At 38.8% G+C, this 20376-nt stretch overlaps 2 protein-coding genes across 13 annotated transcripts in view; one reads left to right on the top strand and one right to left on the bottom strand.

Moving 5' to 3' along the window:
• Positions 1-16117, bottom strand: part of EAF2 (ELL associated factor 2) — a 122630-nt gene extending 106513 nt beyond the window's left edge. Inside the window, exons 1-2 of the mRNA XM_081235125.1 lie at positions 15928-16117; positions 13324-13700 (exon numbers count right to left, since the gene is read on the bottom strand). Of these exons, the coding sequence (XP_081091251.1) occupies positions 13324-13357 (34 nt within the window). The 5' untranslated portion in view covers positions 13358-13700; positions 15928-16117. The remainder of the gene's footprint in view (positions 1-13323; positions 13701-15927) is intronic.
• A 216-nt stretch (positions 16118-16333) lies between these two features.
• The window catches only part of GOLGB1 (golgin B1), a 92694-nt gene continuing 88651 nt past the window's right edge, over positions 16334-20376 (top strand). For 9 of the 12 annotated variants that reach the window (XM_081234288.1, XM_081234285.1, XM_081234283.1 and 6 more), the window contains exon 1: positions 16337-16512. The gene's annotated coding sequence lies outside the window, so the exon portion shown is untranslated. Of the gene's footprint in view, positions 16513-20376 lie in introns of all 12 variants that reach the window. The other 3 variants (XM_081234286.1, XM_081234295.1, XM_081234287.1) reach the window with 2 other exon arrangements.

Raw genomic sequence — 20376 nt, 5'->3', positions numbered from 1 at the left:
GGGAGGGAGGCAGGAAATGATTTTGGGCCCAGAAATCCTACACCAATACAAAGCAGATGTCTGCTAATGCTAATGCTTGCTCCTGAACTTTAGTGATTAAATATTGCAGACTTTATTCATCTTATAACAAAGTTTGTACCCTTTAACCAGCATCTCCCCATTTCTCCCACCTAGCCCCTGGGAACTACCATTCTACCTTATGTTTCTGAGTTTGACCTTTTTTTTTTTTTTAAGATTCCACATAACAAGTGAGATCATATAGTTTTTCTCTGTCTGGCTTATTTCACTTAGCACAATATCCTCCAGGCTCATCCTTGTCACAAATGCAGGATTTCCTTTCTTCTCATAACCAAATAATATTATATGTTTATATTTTCTGACATCTTCTGTATCTATCCATCTATTAACACTTAGATTGTTTTCATATGTTGAAGATTGTGAATAATGCTGCAATGATGTATCTGAGATACTGATTTCATTTCCTGCAGGTGTATACCCTGAAGGGGCTTGCTGGATTACATGGTAGTTCTATTTTGGGTTTTTTTTTTTAGGAACCTCTATACACTTCCATCAGGGCTGTACCAATTTACACTCCAACCAACAGTGTACAAGGGTTTCCTTTTCTCCAATTCTTGCCAACACTTGTTATCTCTTGTTTTTTTTTAATGAAAGACATCTTAACAGGTGTGAGGTGATATCTCATTGTGGTTTTGATTTGCATTTCCCTGATGATTAGTGATGCTGAGCACCTTTTCATGTACTTTTTGGCCATGTGTGATATAATATTATCCACTGGAGTTAATGCAAACTCCAAAGTTGAGGTCATAGTCCCCAACAAAATTCCCTCATAAATTCAGATATACCCAGACTGCCCACACTTCTGACCAACTTACCACAAATTTGGGGGTTCCCACAAACCTATCAGGTTTGATAATTCTCTAGGATAAACCAGAGAACTCAGGAAACATTATACTTATGACTAGTTTTGCTGTAATAATACAAATAAGGTTTAGCCAAGTAAAGAACACTTAGGGCAAGGTCTTGGAGGATCCCAAACATAGAGTTTCCATGCCTTCTCCCCATGGAATCAGGATGCATCACCGTCTTGGCACACTGATGTGCTCACCAACCAGGACGTTCAAATGACCTTTAATGTTCAGAGTTTTTACTGGAGTTTCATTACATAGGCATGATTAATTGTACCACTGGCCATGTGACAGAAATCAATCTCCAGCCCCTGACACCTCTCCAGTGGTCAGAAGGTCAGGCTGATATCATGTGGCTCGAAGCCTCAAAACTCTAATCCCTTTGAGCCCACCACAAAGAATAAAGACACTCCTATCACTCAGGAAATTCCAAGGGTCTAGAAGCCCCATCCCAGGAACTCAAGGCAAAAAACAAATTATTTACTATACAACAACCCCACATTAACTGATATAAAAAGAGATGTACCCGTATCTGGGCATAAGCAGTATCTACCTTCGTCTTTTCTGTTCTATACATGTATGACATCTAGTCAAAATTTGAGACACACAAAAAAGCTGGGAAAAAAAACTTTTGTTGAGAGATAACAAACCCAGATTCAGAGATGACTCAGATATTGGAACTCACAAAAAATACCTTAATAACTGTGATTAATAAAAGACAAAATGTAAAAGTAAACAACGTGCAAAAACAAATGGGGAATTGCATAGAGATGGAAGCTTTTAAAATAGATTAGTGGAAATGCTAGCAAAGTCACAATATCAGAGGTTAAGTTCATTAGAAGTTCTTTGACAATGTTCATTAGCAGGCTAGAATTGAATAAAGAATAGGTAAATTTGCCAATACATCAATAGAAATTTTCCAAACAGAAACACCAAGAGAAAAGAAAAAAATGAGGGGTGGGGAAGTACGGAGAATAGAGCCTCCAAGAGCTAGGAGACAATATCAAACAATATGACATGCAAGTAATTGAAGTCCCAGAAGTAGAAGAAAGAGAAATGAGGTAGAAATAGATGAAGTAAAAATGGCCAAGGATTTTTGAAAAATTAATGAAACACAGATTCAAGAATCCCAGAGAACCTCAAGCAGGATAAATAACTGTTACAAATGTAAAAACACACCTAAATATATCATAGTCACATTGCTTCAAATCAAAGATAAATAGAAAATCATGAGAGCAGAGAAAAAGGAAAATTTTATACCAAGGAACAAATATAAGAGTTTCAATACACTTCTCATCAGAAACTATACAAGCCTGAAGACAATGGAAATGACATCTTTAGAATGCTAATAGAAAAAACTATCAACCCAGAATTCCATATACAGCAATAATATCTTTCAAGAAATTAAGGCAAAATAAAGATTTTTTCCAGAAAAACAAAGCTGATCATAAAGGAAAAGCTAAAGATTTTTTGAAGAAGGAACAGGATACAAGATAGAAATTAGATCTACACAAAGAAAAAAAGTGAGGGAAATTGTAAAAATTAAGTAAATATAAAAGATTTTTTTCTTATTTTTAATCAGTTTAGAAGTTAATTTACTGTCAAAGATAGAGAATCTCAAAAGCAGCAAAAAAGAAGTGACTTGTCACATACAAGGAATCCTCAATAAAATATCAGCAGATTTGTTATCAGAAACGTTGGAGGCCAGAAAGCAGTGGGCCAATATATTCAATGTGCTAAGAGAAAAAACCTGTCAAACAAGAATCCCATATCCAACAAAACTGTACTTCAAGAGTGTGAGAGAAATTAAGACATTCACGGATTAACAAAAGCTGAGGAAGTTGATTATCACTACACCTGCCTGGCAAGAAATGTTTAAGAGTCCTGCAGGGTGCAATGAAAGGACATTAGACAGTCAAAGCTGGTATGAAGAAATAAATATCTCGATAAAGGAATCTGGGTGATGGCAGGCATCTGATTGAAGACAACAGCATCTGAGAAAATAGAAACCCTACCATTTGGATGATTCAGTGAACATACCATGGATTCATGGCTGTGGTTTTTCCATAGACTCTTAATCATTTCCTATTTAGGACTGTTGCGAAATAATTCATATATGTAATGGGGATATGTAAAGTCTCAAAGGATGACAGAAAAGCTATACATTTAAAATAAGATCTGGGAAAAAAAACATTTATAGGACTCATTCTCATAGGTCACATTTACATTTAAAATAAAAGCAATCATATGGAAATATTAGGCCAGTTTGTTTTTAAATGTGTATTTCTGGGGCTTCCATGGTGGCGCAGTGGTTGAGAGTCCGCCTGCCAGTGCAGGGGACACGGGTTCGTGCCCTGGTCTGGGAAGATCCCACATGCCACGGAGCAGCTGGGCCTGTGAGCCATGGCTGCTGAGCCTGTGCGTCCGGAGCCTGTGCTCCGCAATGGGAGAGGCCACAACAGTGAGAGGCCCACGTACCACAAAATAAAAAAACAAACAAACAAAATGTGTATTTCTGACTTCTGAATGTATTTACTTGAGTTTGTAAATGTCTCAAAGAAATGAGGAAAACATGATGTTCTCAAAGGCCTACTTCTTCTTTGCCAAAGTGTCAAGAACATTCATGGTAACAAAATTATATCTACATAGCCACTAACACACTCATATGAATTAAAGGGCTTAAAAGTTATACTTCCAAAAAACATATTTCCTATTTCTTAATAAAATTTTAAACATTCTACTTTACTTCTTCAATGGGTTTTTTTGAAGAGATGTTCTACAGTTTCTTGGTCAGCAAATAGAGGAACTGAAGAGCTTGTGTTCTGTAGGTAAATGTTAACTGATACATACCTAATGTCTGTAAGACTAAAAAATGTTTGGAGAGTTGTACATCTGCATGTTGTAGTTGGGTTAATGAGTTTCAAATTATATAACATAAGCAACATAATTTTTTTTAAATTAAAGTCAACGTTTTCCCTTAAGGAGTCTACAGTATAAAACAATGATTTTCAATGTGTGATTATGGATCCCTGTAGGGGGTGGTCCTGAGACCCCTTCACTTACCGAAGAGTCAAAACTATTTTCATCATAATACTAAGATGTTATTTGCCCTTTACACTGTGTCAATATTTGCAATGGTAGTACAAAAGCAATGGTGGTGAAACTGCTGGCACAAATCAAGGCAGAGGCACCCAACTGTTAGCAGTAACCATTGCATTCTTCATAGCCAGGCATTCACAGTACTGAAAACAAAAAATGACCTTCACTTAAGAATGTTCTTGATAAAGGAGTAAAAATTTTATTAAACTTCAACTTTACATATTAATATGAACTCACATTCGAATACATACCAATATTACTTAGTTAAAAGGTATTATTAAAAATAAAATTACATAAACTGACAGTTCAATAAATCATATTTGAAAGTATTATATCTACTGTATCCCTATATGGGAAATACCACGTGTGTGTGTGTGTGTGTGTGTGTGTGTGTTTCCCAACATTTCTGCACATTTGGTGATGATGTATTAGTAGATTGAAGTCAGACATGCTGGGTGTGCCTATACCACAGAAATCAGTAAATGGTACATGTCTAAAATTTTACCCCTGAAGAAACATTTACCCCAGTTGTTAAACATTTATCAGCACATCACTGGATATAATCTACCTAAACAAAACTTCAGTGGGATCTGTGATGGTTAATTTTATGTGTCAACTTGACTAGGCTAAGGGATGCCAAGACAGATGGTAAAACATTATTTCTGGGTGTGTCTGTGTTTCTGGAAGAGATTAGCATTTGAATCAATAGACTGAGTAAAGAAAATCTGCCCTCACCAATGTGGGCATGCATCATCCAATCTGTTGAGGGCCCAAATAGAACAAAAGAGGTGAAAGAAGGAAGAGTGAATTCTTATTGTCTCTTTCTGAGCTAGGATGTCAGATATAGTAGCTTCTGGTTTTCAGGCCCTTCAGACTCTGGGACTTACACCAGCAGTCCCCCAGTTCTCAAGCCTTTGGCCTGAGCCTGGGAGTTACACCACTGAATCCCCTAGTATTCAGGCCTTTGGACTGGGACTAAACTATACCACTGGCTTTCCTGGCTCTCCAGTTTGCAGAAGGCAGATTGTGGGACTTATCCTCCTTAACCAGTGAGCTAATTTCTATACTAAATCTCTTCTTATATATAACTATATATCTATAAAAAAGATGTATTCGTTCTGTTTTTTCCAGAGAATGCTAATATAGAGTCATCATTAATTTAAGTATATTAGGTGGTCCTGAAACACAAAAGTTTAAGAACTCCTGATCTAAGATAATCTTGCAGCATTAGTCTTTAACAGTTTGTCCCTTACCTAGTCTATCTGAGAATGTAAGGATATGCTGTTCATAGACCCTTCGTCAAATCATCCCACCTTGCCTCTTTTCAGGAACCTGACTATACCCCTCCTACTCCTAATCCTACTCCTACTCCTTCTCCTACAACTGCAGCTGTTGCATTTAATTGCAACTATTGCAATAAATAGTTGACATTTGTTGTGTGATATGTGCCTGACTCTGCTAAGTATTTTATGATCATTATTTCATTTATTTCTTACAAGAACCCTACAAGATAGGAACATTTATAATTTTCATTCTATAAATGTGAAAAATGAAGCTGTGAGACATTGACTAACTTGCCCAAGTTTAAATCCAGGTCTATACAACTCTAAAATGAACCACTTATTCATTTCAATTAATCATCTATTCATTCACTCACTCTTTTTGTACTTGAGATTTACGTAGGTATTTAATTGGTTGCGTGAAAATGGCCCATCTGCTTTATGGAACATCTCTTGAGGGCTGGGATGGTGCCCTATAATTTTTTAGTCCCTCAACTATTATTTATGCACTTTGAGGTGTTCAATTAATAATTGTTGAAGACTGAGTTCTCAGTATTTGACAAAGTGTCTATTACATCAGAGACTTTAAACTCTAAGATACTATTCATTCAATGAATACCTATAAGCATCTATGATGTAAAAGATGCTGTGCTAGATGCAGAAGGCACATACCGTCTCTGCTAATGGAGCTTATGTTCCAATAGAAAAGATAAACATTAAACAAGTAAATGATTTAAACTGTGATGACTATTATTTGCAGGAAATGATGTGTATATGAGAGTCACTAACTTAGTCTGGCAGATGACCAGAAGAAGCCCCTCAAAGAAATGAACTAAAGAATGAACTGAGTGAATTACAGAAAGTTAGATGAAATGAAATGGCAGAGGATTATGTCCCAGATGAAGGAACAAGATAAAACCCCAGAAAAACAACTAAATGAAGTGGAGACAGGCAACCGTCCAGAAAAAGAATTCAGAATAATGATAGTGAAGATGATCCAGGGTCTCAGAAAAAGAATGGAGGCAAAGATTGAGAAGATGCAAGAAATGTTTAACAAAGATCTAGAAGAACTAAAGAACAGAGATTAACAATACAATAACTGAAATAAAAAATACACTATAAGGAATCAATAGCAGAATAAATAAGGCAGAAAAATGGATAAATGACCTGGAAGACAGAATAGTGGAAATCACTGCCATGGAATAGAATAAAGAAAAAAGAATGAAAAGAAATGAAGATAGCCTAAGAGACCTCTGGGACAACATTAAATGAACCAACATTCACACTATAGGGGTCCCAGAAGGAGAAGAGAGAGAGAAAGGACCTGAGAAAATATTTGAAGAGGTAATAGCTGAAAACTTCCCTAACATGGGAAAGGAAACAGTCAACCAAGTTCAGGAATGGCAGAGAGTCCCAGGCAGGATAAACCCAAGGAGGAACACACTGAGACACATAGTAAAAAAATTGACAAAAATTGAAGACAAAGAAAAAAATATTAAAAGCAACAAGGGAAATATGACAAATAACATACAAGGGAATCCCATAAGATTATCAGCTGATTTCTCAGCAGAAACTCTGCAAGCCAGAAGGGAGTGGCAAGGAAATATTTAAAGTGATGAAACGGAAGAACCTACAACCAAGAATACTCTACCCAGCAAGTCTCTCATTCAGATTTGATGGAGAAATCAAAAGCTTTACAGACAAGCAAAAGCTAAGAGAATTCAGCACCACCAGACCAGCTTTGCAACAAATGCTAAAGGAACTCCTCTAGGTGGGAAAGAGACTAGCAACTAAAAAAAACCCTTGTACATATATACACTGTTATAGCAAAACCTCATGGGAACAGCAAACTCAAAAACTACAATAGATACACACATGAAAAAGAAAAAGCAACCCAAACACAACACTACAGATGTTCATCAGACTACAAGAGAAGAGAACAAAAGAGGAAGGGAAGAAAAAAGACCTACAAAAACAAACACAAAACAATTAAGAAAATGGCCATAGGAATACATATATTGATAATTACCTTAAATGTAAATGGATTAAATGCACCAACCAAAAAACATAGACTGGCTGAGTGGATACAAAAACAAGACCTGTATATATGCTGTCTAAAACAGACCCACCTCAGACCTAGGGACACATACAGGCTGAAAGTGAGGGGATGGAAGAAGGTATTCCACACAAATAGAAATCAAAAGAAAGCTGGAGTAGCAATACTCATATAAGACAAAATAGACTTTAAAATAAAGACTGTTATAAAAAACAAAGAAGGACACTACATAATGATCAAGGGATCAATCCAAGAGGAAGACATAACAATTATAAATATGTATGCACTCAACATAGGAGCACCTATATAAGGCAGATACTAACAGCCATAAAGGGAGAAATAGACAGTAACACAATAATAGTGGGGCACTTTAAGAAGCCATTTTCATCAATGGAAAGATCATCCAGACAGAAAAACAATAAGAAAACACAAGCCTTAGGTGACACATTAGACCAGATGGACTTAATTGATAGAACATTCCATCCGAAAGCAGCAGAATACATATTCTTCTTAAGTGCACATGGAACATTCTCCAGGATTGGCCATATGCTGGGCCACAAGATGAACCTTAAATTTAAGAAAACTGAAATCATATCAAGCATTTCTTCTGATCACAACACTATGAGATTAGAAATAAACTACAAGAAAAAAAAACTATAAAAAACACAAACACGTGGAGGCTAAACAATATGTTACTAAACAACCAATGGATCACTGAAGAAATTAAAAAATACCTAGAGACAAATGAAAATGAAAGCACAATGATCCAAAACTTATGGGATGCAGCCAAAGCAGTTCTAAGAGGGATGTTAATAGCAATAAAATCTTACCTCAGGAAACAAGAAAAATCTCAAATAAACAACCTAAGCTTACACCTAAAGAAACTAGGGAAAGAAGAACAAACCCCAAAGGTAGTAGAAGGAAAGAAATCATAAAGATCAGAGCAGAAATAAATGAAATAGAGACAAAGAAAACAATAGCAAAGATCAACGAAACTAAAAGCTGGTTCTTTGAAAAGACAAGCAAAATTGATAAACATGTAGCCAGAATCATCAAGAAAAAAAGGGCAAGGACTCAAATCAATAAAATTAGAGATAAAAAAGAAGTTACAACTGACACCACAGAAATACAAAGGATCATAAAAGACTACTACAAGCAACTATATGCCAATAAAATGACAACCTGGAAGAAATGGACAAATTCTTAGAAAGGTACAGTCTCCCAAGACTGAAGGTGGAAGAAACAGAAAATATGAACAGACTAATCACAAGCACTGAAATTGAAACTGTGATTAAAAAACTCCCAACAAACAAAAGTCCAGGACCTGATGGCTTCAGAGGCAAATTCTATCAAACATTTAGAGAAGAGATAACACCTATCCTTCTCACACTCCTCCAAAATATAGCAGAGGGAGGAACACTCCCAAACTCATTCTATGAGGCCACCATCACCCTGAAACCAAAACCAGACAAAGATACCACAAAAAAAGAAAATTACAGGCCAATATCACTGATGAACACAGATGCAAAAATTCTCAGCAAAGTACTAGCAAACCGAATCCAACAATACATTTAAAGTATCACACACTATGATCAAGTGGGATTTATCCCAGGGATCTAAGGATTTTTCAATATCCACAAATCAATCAGTGTGGTACCCCACATCAACAAATTGAAGAATAAAAACCATATGATCATCTCAACAGATGCAGAAAAGCTTTTGACAAAATACGGCACTGATTTATGATAAAAACTCTCCAGAAAGTGGGCATAGAGGGAATATACCTAAACATAATAAAGACCACATACAACAAACCTACAGCTAACATCATACTCAATGGTGAAAAGCTGAAAGCATTTCCTCTAAGATCAGGAAGAAGACCAGAATGTCCACTCTTGCCGCTTTTATTCAACATAGTTTTGGAAGTCCTAGCTATGGCAATCAGAGAAGAAAAAGAAATAAAAGGAATCCAAAATGGAAAAGGAGACATTAAACTGTCACTGTTTGCAGATGACATGATACTATAAATAGAAAATCCTAAAGATGCTACCAGGAAACTACTAGAGCTCATCAATGAATTTGGTAAAGTTGCAGGTTACAAAATTAATAAACAGAAATCTGTTGCATTTCTATACACTAACAATGAAAGATCAGAAAGAGAAATTCAAGAAACAATCCCATTTAGCATCACATCAAAAAGAGTAAAATACGTAGGAATGAACCTACCTAAGGAGACAAAAGACCTGTACTCTGAAAACTATAAGACACTGATGAAAGAAATAAAAGAAGACACAAACAGATGGAAAAATATACCACATTCTTGGATTGGAAGAATCAATATTGTCAAAATGAGTATACTACCCAAGGCAATCTACAGATTCAATGCAATTCCTGTCAAATTACCAATGGCATTTTTCACAGAAGTAGAACAAAAAATCATAAGAATTGTATGGAGACACAAAAAACCCCGAATAGCCAAAGCAACATTGAGAAAGAAAAACGGAGCTGAAGGAACAAGACCTCAGACTATACTACAAAGCTATAGTCGTCAAAACAGTATGGTACTGGCACAAAAATAGAAATATAGATCAATGGAACAGGATAGAAAGCCCAGAAATAAACCCACGCACTATGGTCAATTAATCTATGACAATGGAGGCAAGACTACACAATGGTGGCAAGACTGTCTCTTCAACAAATGGAGCTGGGAAAACTGGACAGCTACACTAAAAAAAAATGAAATTAGATAATTCTTTAACACTATGCACAAAAATAAGCTCAAAATGGATTAAAGACCTAAATGTGAGACCAGGCACTATAAAACTCCTAGAGGAAATCATAGGCAGAACACTCTCTGACATAAATTGCAGCAATATTTTTTTCAATTTGTCCCCCAGAATAATGGAAATAAAAACAAAAATAAACAAATGGGACATAATTAAACTCAAAAGCTTTTGCACAGCAAAGGAAACCATAAACAAAATGACCAGACAACCCACAGAGTGGGAGAAAATACTTGCAAATGATGTGACTGCCAAGGGATTAGACTCCAAAATTTACAAACAGTTCATGAGGCTTAATATCCTCAAAACAAACAACCCAATCAAAAAATGGGCAGAAGACCTAAATAGACATTTCTCCAAAGAAGACATACAGATGGCCAAGAGGCACATGAAAAGATGTTCAATATCAGTAATTATTAGAGAAATGCAATAACTATGAGATATCACCTCACACCAGTCAAAATGGCTATCATCAAAAAATCCACAAACAGTAAATGCTGGAGAGGGTTTGGAGAGAAGGGACCCCTCCTACACTGTTGGTGGGAATGTAAATTGGTACAGCCACTTTGGAGAACAGTATGGAGAACAGTTCATTAAAAAACTAAAAACAGAGCTACCATATGACCCTGCAATCCCACTCTTGGGCATATATCCAGAGAAAAACATGGTATGAAAGGATACATGGACCCCAATGTTCATTGCAGCACTGTTTACAATAGCCAAGACATGGAAGCAACCTAAATGTCCACTGACAGAGGAATGCATAAAGAGGATGTGGTACATATATACAATGGAATATTACTCAGCCATTAAAAAGAATGAAATAACATCATCTGCATCAACATGGATGGACCTAGAGATTGTCATACTGAGTGAAGTAAGTCAGATAGAGAAAGAGAAATATCATATGATATCCCTTATATGTGGAACCTAAAAAGATATGATACAAGTGAACTTATTTGGAAAATAGAAACAGACTCACCGACCTACAGAACAACTTACGGTTACTGGGGGGAAGGGTGGGGGGAAGGGATAGTTAGGGAGTTTGGGATCAACATGTACACACTGCTATATTTAAAATGGATAACCAACAAGGACCTACTGTATAGCACAGGGAACTCTGCTCAATGTTATGTGGCAGCCTGGATGGGAGGGGAGTTTGGGGGAGAATGTATACATGTATATGTACGGCTGAGTTGCTTCACTGTGTACCTGAAACTATCACAATATTGTTAATTGGCTATACTCCAATATAAAATTTAAAAAATTTTAAATATAGAAAATAAAATATAAAGTGGATAGAAAAAAATAAAGAATTTTATGATTTAAAAAAAAAGAATGAATTGAGCAGCTCAAGGAGTAGAAGGGGAGTGTTCCATGAAGAGGGAATGAAAAAATAGTGTATCTATTCAACCAATATATTATGAAGAAGGCACTTGGTAACTATTTGTTGAGTGCAGATTTGGCTAGCACACATGGAAAAGTGGTCTTGCCCTCCCATTAAGAGACCCAAGCAATTTTAAGTGCTTTGAATTCTCATGTAATACACTCAAAAAAATATCTAACAGGCAGAATAGAAAGATTAAAAAAATAAATCTAGTTAAAGTAATAAATATGGAATGAATAAACTGGCTTCATAGGATGCCCATATGACATAGAGAAGACAAGAGAGTTGAGGGACTTTCTTGGTGATCCAGCGGTTAAGACACCATCCTCCCAATGCAGGAGGCCTGGGCTCAATTCATGGTCAGGGAACTAGATCCCGCATTCCACAACTAAAAGATCCTGCGTGCTGCAACTAAAGATCTCGCACACCACAACGAAGATCCTGCGTGCTGCAACTAAGACCTGGTGTAGCCAAATAAATAAATAAATAAATATTAAAAAAGAGAGAGAGAGCGAGTTGAGGCAAGGTCCTAGATGGCTGTCTCTAGAATGTGCAACCCTCAGCACTACACAGGCATAAAGAAGTCATGTATCTTAATGGAAAGGAGTCTCCAAGGGAGCAGAGACTCAACACCTGTGTCCCTGCAGGAGTCCTAAAAGGTGTCTTATTACTGGGTCTAAATTATGCAGCCAAATCTTTCACTCATATTAATCAGCCTGTATTTCTTGTGCCTGTCAGCCTAATTAAAATGTGTGTAAGGCAAGGAAATTAGAAGGTTGGTAATCTTGAGGGCTGAGAGGAATGAAGCAGGAGAGAAAGGCTAGAGCTGCACTTCTTTCAGAGATCAGAAGAGAGACTGTTAACTGCTGGTTATACAAAACCTATTAATATCTTAGTTTTGACTCTAGGTTGAATACACCTTCCTAAACAGCATGTGTAGAACTCTAAAGTAATAAATGCAGAAAATCTCTTAATTGTTAAAGAAATCTTCTAATAAAGATCAAGGAGAGTTCATTGAGCAGGACACACCTAGGACAATTTAGAGATGTTTAGGAGGTCTACAGACTTTCTCACAATATCTGCTCTACATGCAAATTTATTAGTTATATCAGCAGTAGTGGGGTAACTTTGTTAATCTTGGTGATATTCTAGACTAGGAATATTGATGAAGGTAGGCTTTAGTGACACAGTCCTTGAAAGTACCTATGAAGCATATCAGAGATGCCAATTTCATATGTAACGAGTTCTAGTGACCTCTTTGTGCTAGTATATTAATCATTAAATATAGTTGTATCCTGAGGGACTTTTATAGTACTTGGGAGTTCTCCAAAAAAGGGGCCTACCATATCCCCTAAGATACATGATAAGAACATTCTTCAAATTGATGGGCTAGAGAAGTCTACATCACAAAGCCTGCTTAAAGGCCCGAGATTTATTCTTAGATCCCAGATAAAAAATAAGCCACAGAAAGTGCCTGACACATGGTCTGTGCTTAGTAAGTATTTGTTGAATCAAACTGAATAAGAGCTGTATGGTTACAGCTCCTAGGAATGTTCTTCTCTTTGATTTCAGGTTCCTCATGCCCTTGGCTCTAGGTGCCTCAAGATGAGAAAGTCACCACTGCTCCCCATATGAATTCCTCATATATTGGAAATGCTCAGTAACAATTCATATAGAAATAGTAACTGAGTTCTTGTGGCATAAATGTTGCTTCTCCTCTACAAACTACTGTGGCTTCATCCCCTATAGAGAATAATCCCACTTGTTTCAGCCATTCCCACCCTTTGCCTACCAGGGCTTCCAAGAATTTCTGCCTGGCTCCACATGTTCCATGAAGTATCCAGAGCCTGCTGATTCCGTGGGGGAAGACTCTTGAAGTTAGAAGAGGCCTCAATCAATTCTCCTGGAGCCTGGATTATTCCAGGCCTTTGAGTCAAACAGTTATAGCATCTCTAGCCCCTGAAGACACAGGGGGAGTTTTAACAGTGGTTTCTTCTTCAGCTGTCAGAGGAGCAGATCCTAGCAAGAGCTGGGAGACAACTCTTGCCATCTTCCAGGCAACAATGCCTGGCCTCTTCAGCTCTCCTGTTCTCCCATGTGCCAGGGTTCCTGCTTGGCCCTGCCCACCTTTGGGCAAAACCGCTGCTGCTTGAGGATGCTGAGCAAGAGCTGAAAGACAGGTACCAGGGCCTTAATATCAAGATAAGAGCATAAATCAACAAGTTTCTGTATCCCTCAGGCATCTCTGATGCCTCTGAGAAGCCTGAATCAGGACATCTACTCATTCCACACTTATAGCCTTCTCAAGAAACAACCTGCTATCCTTGGTCCCCATCCCAAAGTTCATCCAGCAGGAGGCAAGGAGACACCTGCAGCTCCACAGACAGAAGAGCCCCCAAATCCTAATCTCTTTCATCGTCAAAGATAGACTATCTACAGGGACCCATGGAGAGCAAAAACTGGAGCTGGGCTGGAAAAAATCACATCAAGGGTTTCTGTAAATTTCAAGTTTTAAGGAGTACAGGAAGCTGGAAGTCATCAGGCCTGGTCTCAGTTTTCCTAAAGTCAGCTTAGTCTCTCCCATGGGTCTAGTGCTTAATCAGGAGTGCCGACATTCCCAGGAGGAAAGTCAGAAGAACAAAAGTCCCAATTCCTGTAGAGAGCTTCCTTTGGCATCTGTTTCTAGGAGTTAATTGGTATGAAGGATGACTACCGACTGCGACATGGAGACAAATGGCCTGAAATCTACCCCATGTCATATTGGCCTCCTTGGGACACCAGAACAAAGCCCAAATAATTCACACAGCGGCAGTCCCTCTGTCCTCAACGTAGGTGGGACACCAGTTCCCATCTACTGTGGCTGCATTCTGTAGGCAGGCCCTAGTCAAGAAATGGGCACCAAAGTATGCACAGGCATCTCTGCACTTCCAGAGGAGACACCCATGACTTACTACTTATGAGGGCTAGGGATTTCAGAACAGTCTTTTCTTAGGCTTTGAGTACTGGGTATTTGGTACACTCTGGATCTTTCTGGGATTTTTGCTGACCTAGGGGAATATAGATAAAGACCCAGACCTCTGTGGGCAAGTAGACACAGATACTTTCACACAAAATCCAGATCCCATAATTTAGACTTCTTTACCACTAGGGAATTCTGATTAGTGAGGATTTTATTTAATGACTGTATTTAAATATAACTCACAGAGACCAGCTACATGAAAGGTCTGCACATCATCAGGGAGCAATTTCAGCTGTTGATGCAGTCAGCTGGGTGCCTCAACCCTAAACAGCTGCAGTTGATATACAGCAACATTCCCTTGCTCACTGACCTCAAATAAAATCTCTTGGAGAGCCTGCAGAATAAGCCCTGCAAGCCCTGGCTCATGTTGGGTCCTGGAAGGGCTGCCCTTTACATTCCAAGTTTTAAGAAGTACAAGAGAATGAAGCAAAAGCCAGTATGCCTGGTCTCAGTTTTTCTAAAATTGCAGTCCCCTGCACCCACTATACCCCATCTCTGCTTGCATTTTTCCTAAGCATTTTGCCATCTACCATATTACAGTTGACCCTTGAACAATGTGGGAATTAGAAGCACTGACCCTCTGTAGTCATAAACCCCAGAGTAAATTAGGGAGTTGGTTATCCCTATACATGTTTCTTCCTTACAGGTGGTTCTGTTCATGGGTTCAACCAGGCCAGATAGTGTAGTATCTGAAAAAAAAATCAGTGTATAAGTGGACCCGTGCAATTCACACTTGTGTTGTTCAAGGGCCAACTGTTTATTTTCTCTCTCCTCACTAAATTATTATTTTCAAAAGGGCAGGAACTTTTGTTTCTTGATCTCAGCTATATCTCCAGGTCTAAGAACAGTACACAGTGATTACAGGGGACTACAATTTTAGATGGGTAGCCAGCAAAGGCCTTACAGATGTTTGAACCTCAAAGGGTTATGTAAGCACTAGGGTGAGGATGCATATAGTGGGTTGAGTGCCTGGTACACAGTAAGACTCAATAAATTCAAATAATACTCATCGTCAAGAGAGTGCCTTAAATCACAGGAACTGGCTACCTTCTTCCTTTCCTTAGCGGCTTAAGGAGAGCAAGCATGTTTTCTGTGACTATTATTGGAGCGCCTCACTGACTCCCATTCCAGGACCCAAGCCCTCAACCCTCAACCTCTGTAGGGCCAGTTCAAGCCCCACTTCCTGAAAGGCATTTCCTAGTATTCACTATTCTCTCTCTCATTCATGTCCTTAGAAACATCTCTGATCCTTTCATACAGACGCCAGGTTCTTGTCCGAGTTCCATCAGTAAGTCGCTGTTTGGCTTTGGGCAAGTCACTTTAAACTGGTTCTCATTTTTCATCAGTAAAATGAAAAAGTCATATTAGACCACCTACCTTCTGGCTCTAATATTTTATGACTCTAAGAGCAAAACCCACATCCCCACTCCCTTCACAGCTCATTCAACAATCCTAACGGCAGCTGGTTTCCCGGGGTGCAGTGTCTCGCAAAAGCCCAAGCCCTAACCCGGAGCAGGCACCGCCGACCCCGCGGAGGAATTAGAAGAAATCGGCCGTCCCATCAACACCTGACCTGACCAGAACGCCCGCCCTCCCGGCATTTCCGGCTCTGCCCTAGATTTTCTTCCGGAACACTTGCTCCCGTCTGACTCCGCCCCTCCTCCACTCTTCAGAGTCCATTGGCTGTTTCTTTAAGGAAGCGGAGCACATCCCGACGTTGATTGGTCTCTGTCATTGTTGATAGGTTAGTCACAAACAAGGCGTGCCTGGTCTCCCTGGTAACGCCCTGCTGATAAGTCCTGATTGGTCCATAGTCTAATCCCCTTTTCCGTCCCAACTGCCAGTGGTTGAGTCCCTTGGCGGGGCGCTGCAGCGGTAGGTGTCGCGTACGGGATTCCCGAGCTGACGTGGCTTAAATTTGGGAGGGGGGCAGCTGGAGCCTCCGGCGACAGCCTCTTCCAGGTGAGTGGGGGACGCTCCCCAACTCTTCGCCTCCTTGAGCCTTGTAACGGTCACCCCCGCCACAGGACCCGCGGGGCTACCAAAGCAGCCACACTCGGGTTCCCTCCCCGTCCTGATTCAGTCCCGGATCCGGACGTTCAGTCCGCCTCCCTTCACCTACCAGGCCTAGTTCTAATCGTCCACACGCCAGCTGGCCCCGCCGGATGGCTTCGGGGTCGCCCTGTGCGGCCTCTAGGCACATATGCACTGTCTACCCCATCCCCAGGACGTTTCTCCTCCGGGAGCGACGGAGAAAGGCGCTCCGGTCGGTCCTGTCAGGACGGCCTTGTTCCCTGAGCGGCCTGCTCAGGCTGACCTGTGTACGCAACAGCTGACGTCGGAGAGAACCTGCCAGGCCCCTGCGCTCAGGCCCTAAACAAACTTAGTGTCGGGAAGGGGAGGCAGGACCCAGACAAACCGAAAGTCTTGAGGGCAGAGATCGCAGAAACACTGACGACAGTAACTCAAACGAGGGCCTGACGAATGATCCTGCTAATGAGTTGCTGGAGAGATTCGGAGAGAGGGAAGATCCTTGCGATCCCATCAACACTAAAGCCCCAGGAATCAGAGGTGGTCAGGCAGTTAGAGGAAAGGGAACCCTGAATAGAGTTCTGGAGGAAAAAGAACTTGATTTGGTGGTGTGGAGGATGTTTATTCTGCGTGTGGAGGATGTTTATTCTGCGTAACAGGAGTGGTGCGTAGGAGTGTGAAGCAGAGGATGAGCCCCTCGACAAATGAGGAATATATTTGTCTGACTTACTCAAAGAGTTCCAGTTGGTCTGTGGGGAGAGGACAGTTTAAGAGTGGGGCAGAGATATTTAAAAATCACTGGATAAGTACTTTCACTTTTGGAAGTAGTTGGAAGCTTTCTGAGCTTTTAAAGACTCACAGTTCTGTGCAAGATGGCAGTGGAGAACTCCCCGCAGAGAGGCTGGAGGCCTTTTCAGAAGAATGAAGTAATTAAATTTGGATGGTCCGAATAATTGTGAATGGTCATAAAATTGCAGACGTTGTACACTGACTGTTTCACAGCTTTTACTTTTCATCCTTTGACCATGGAATGGCCATTTAATGCTTTCCTCTTCACTGCATTAAATTTGTTGGACTACATCAGTAGTTTCCAAACATTTTTAATTGCTTGCCCTATCAGTAAAACTTTTTTTTTGAGCAGCCATCCTGTAAATACTGTATATTTAATTATAAATAATGTATGAATAACACTGTAAATATATTACTTATAAAATATACAAAAACATACATATTTAAAAGGATGAAAACAAATTCTTGTCCATTTTCTGGGACACTCCCAACCCAATCTGGAGATCACATAAAGATGTTTCCTTATTTTTTGAGAAAGGTGTTTGCATCTTTGAGGACTTCCAGATTGGGGGAATCCTTTTTATTTTAATTTATTATTATTAATATTATTATTTTTTTGAGGACCTCCATTCCTCTGAGATGCAGCCTCTTCTAAAAATAATCATCTTTAGGATATAATTATCTTTTCCCTCTGCTTGAATATTAAAATCTCTCTTTTATTCCCCATTACATTAGTGGATTAATTAAAAGGATGTTGATTTCATTCTTGTTTATAAAAAATCATTCATAAACTTCTCTAGCTTGACTACTATTAGAAATAAATTATTTGGGACACATCTCACCACTGGTCATTACCTACTAGTATATTGTTAGGAACCACTATATGAAAGGATGTTAAGCTCTACAATACTCCATTTTTAATTAAGCTAATTTAAAATCAGCAGTGTGTGCTTTTGGTAAAAGTAAATTCAATATAAAAGGATATAATATAAAAACAAAAATCTCTTTCTCCTCTATGTACTGATCCTTTTCCCCATTCCCTATTTCCCAGAAGTAAGCACTGTAAATAATTTGTTTATTCTTAAGAAAATTTCTGATCATATTCAAGCACATGTATAATATATATCCCTCTCCTTTTCTCTCTCACACAAGTTGAATCATAATATACCTGCTATTCTACACCTTTTTTTCCCCACTTTATACTATAAGGTATTTTTTCCATATCCATAAGTATAAAACTACCCCATTCTTTTAAAAGGCTGTACAGCATTCCCCTGTAGAAATATCAAAATGTATTTAGCTTGTCCCCTATTGATGGACATTGATATTGTTTTCAGTCATTAGTCATCACAAACACTGCTGTAGGGACTTCCCTGGTGGTCCAGTGGTTAAGACTCTGTGCTTTGAGTGCAGGGGGCACGGGTTTGATCCCTGGTCCAGGAGCTAAGAATCCTGCATGCCATGAGGCCAAAAATTTTAAAAAGTAAAAATAAACTCTCTTAAAAACAAACAAACAAAAACCACTGCTGTAGTGAGTATCCACGTGCAAATATCCTTTGTTCCCTTGAATGAGCCTATCTATGGTATAAACAATACAGAATTCTTTAGAGCCCTACTACTGTGAGTCATTTCATTTTAATCTAGTGATTATATAACTGTAAGTACATACAAGTATACAAGTGCCCTCATGCCTCCAGCACTATTTTCAGCCCCAGTGAAGAATGTTGGGTGATGAGGTTGCTCAGAAAATAGGTTATCTTCTGAATCTCTACCAGTAAAGAAGCTTTGTCGAGCTCTGTGACTGGGAAGATTACTTAACTTCCCTATGCCTTACACACTTTAATACTAGGGATATTGATAGAACTCCTCCTTGGAGTTGTTTTAAAAGTAAAATGAGTAAAATGATGAGGATAAATAAGTTATTATATGTAAAGCAATTGGAGTAGTATTTAGTACATAGTACTGTGTATATAAAGTATAACTACCGTTTACTGCTAAATTTGTTTAATAAAAACAAGTTTTTTTTGTGTCATGAAAACTAGTTTTCCATTTTCTAAATGTAAAATTATATCATAGTATTGCATATGCTTTTCCCAGCTATATAGCACCGTTTCCTATCAGCTTCTCAAACTGGTTGAGGATCACTTAGTATTAAGGAAAACTACTGAGGCTCAGCTAAACATGCACTGAGTGAGTTTGAGGAGTGATCTGGAAATATAACCATTTTCTGTGTTGTTGTTTCTGTGGGAAAATGTGATTTAAATTCCAAAGCAAGTGGTGCGTATGCATGTAGTCATAGGCATGTGCTCACTGTCTTCAGTTACTTTATTTTCCCATGCATTTTGTACTAGGTTCTCTGTGGTAGGGGCATGCCTTATATTTCTTTTTATATTTTTGTGGTTCTTAGCATAATGCTCCACACCAAGTAGATATTTTGAAAATAATTAGCAGTGAATACTGAGAAAATAAGACTCATGGAATTCTAAATGGCACCTCAACACAGAAGTGTTGAGATCCTGTGGCAGAATTTATAGAAGGTGTGGCCAGCATTGACTTTGAGGGATTGTTTTATTTGCCTGAATGTTTTATTGAACCCTGACCTTGGCATGAAGCTCTTTATTTTATTCTTTTCCCAAATTGCTATTCATGATTCTGGTGCTTTATAAAACAACAGCAAGAGCATTGCTTGTCCAGTAGTCACAGATATTCCTTACATTAATTTATTACTATATCTTTTCCCCTTTACTAATTTTTATATGTGCATTTGCCCATTTCTATCCTACAGTGAGCCTTTCAGAGGCAGAGATCCATCTTTCTTCGTTTAGCTTAAGCATGGCTACTTAGTGGCTCTCTTGCCCTCAAGTTCCCAACCTCTGAGCTACCTAAAGACCCTAACTGTGCCTGAGGTGCCCATCCTTTTACATTTCCATGTTATTCCTTTAATGTCAACAGCTATAGAAATCACTCTTGCATCATGGAGTCATAAGGCAAAGTCCAAATAGAAAA

This window comes from Mesoplodon bidens (assembly GCF_964165515.1).
Source record: "Mesoplodon bidens genome assembly, chromosome: 5".
Taxonomy (NCBI): domain Eukaryota; kingdom Metazoa; phylum Chordata; class Mammalia; order Artiodactyla; family Ziphiidae; genus Mesoplodon; species Mesoplodon bidens.
This window is presented reverse-complemented; position numbering and strand designations above follow the sequence as displayed.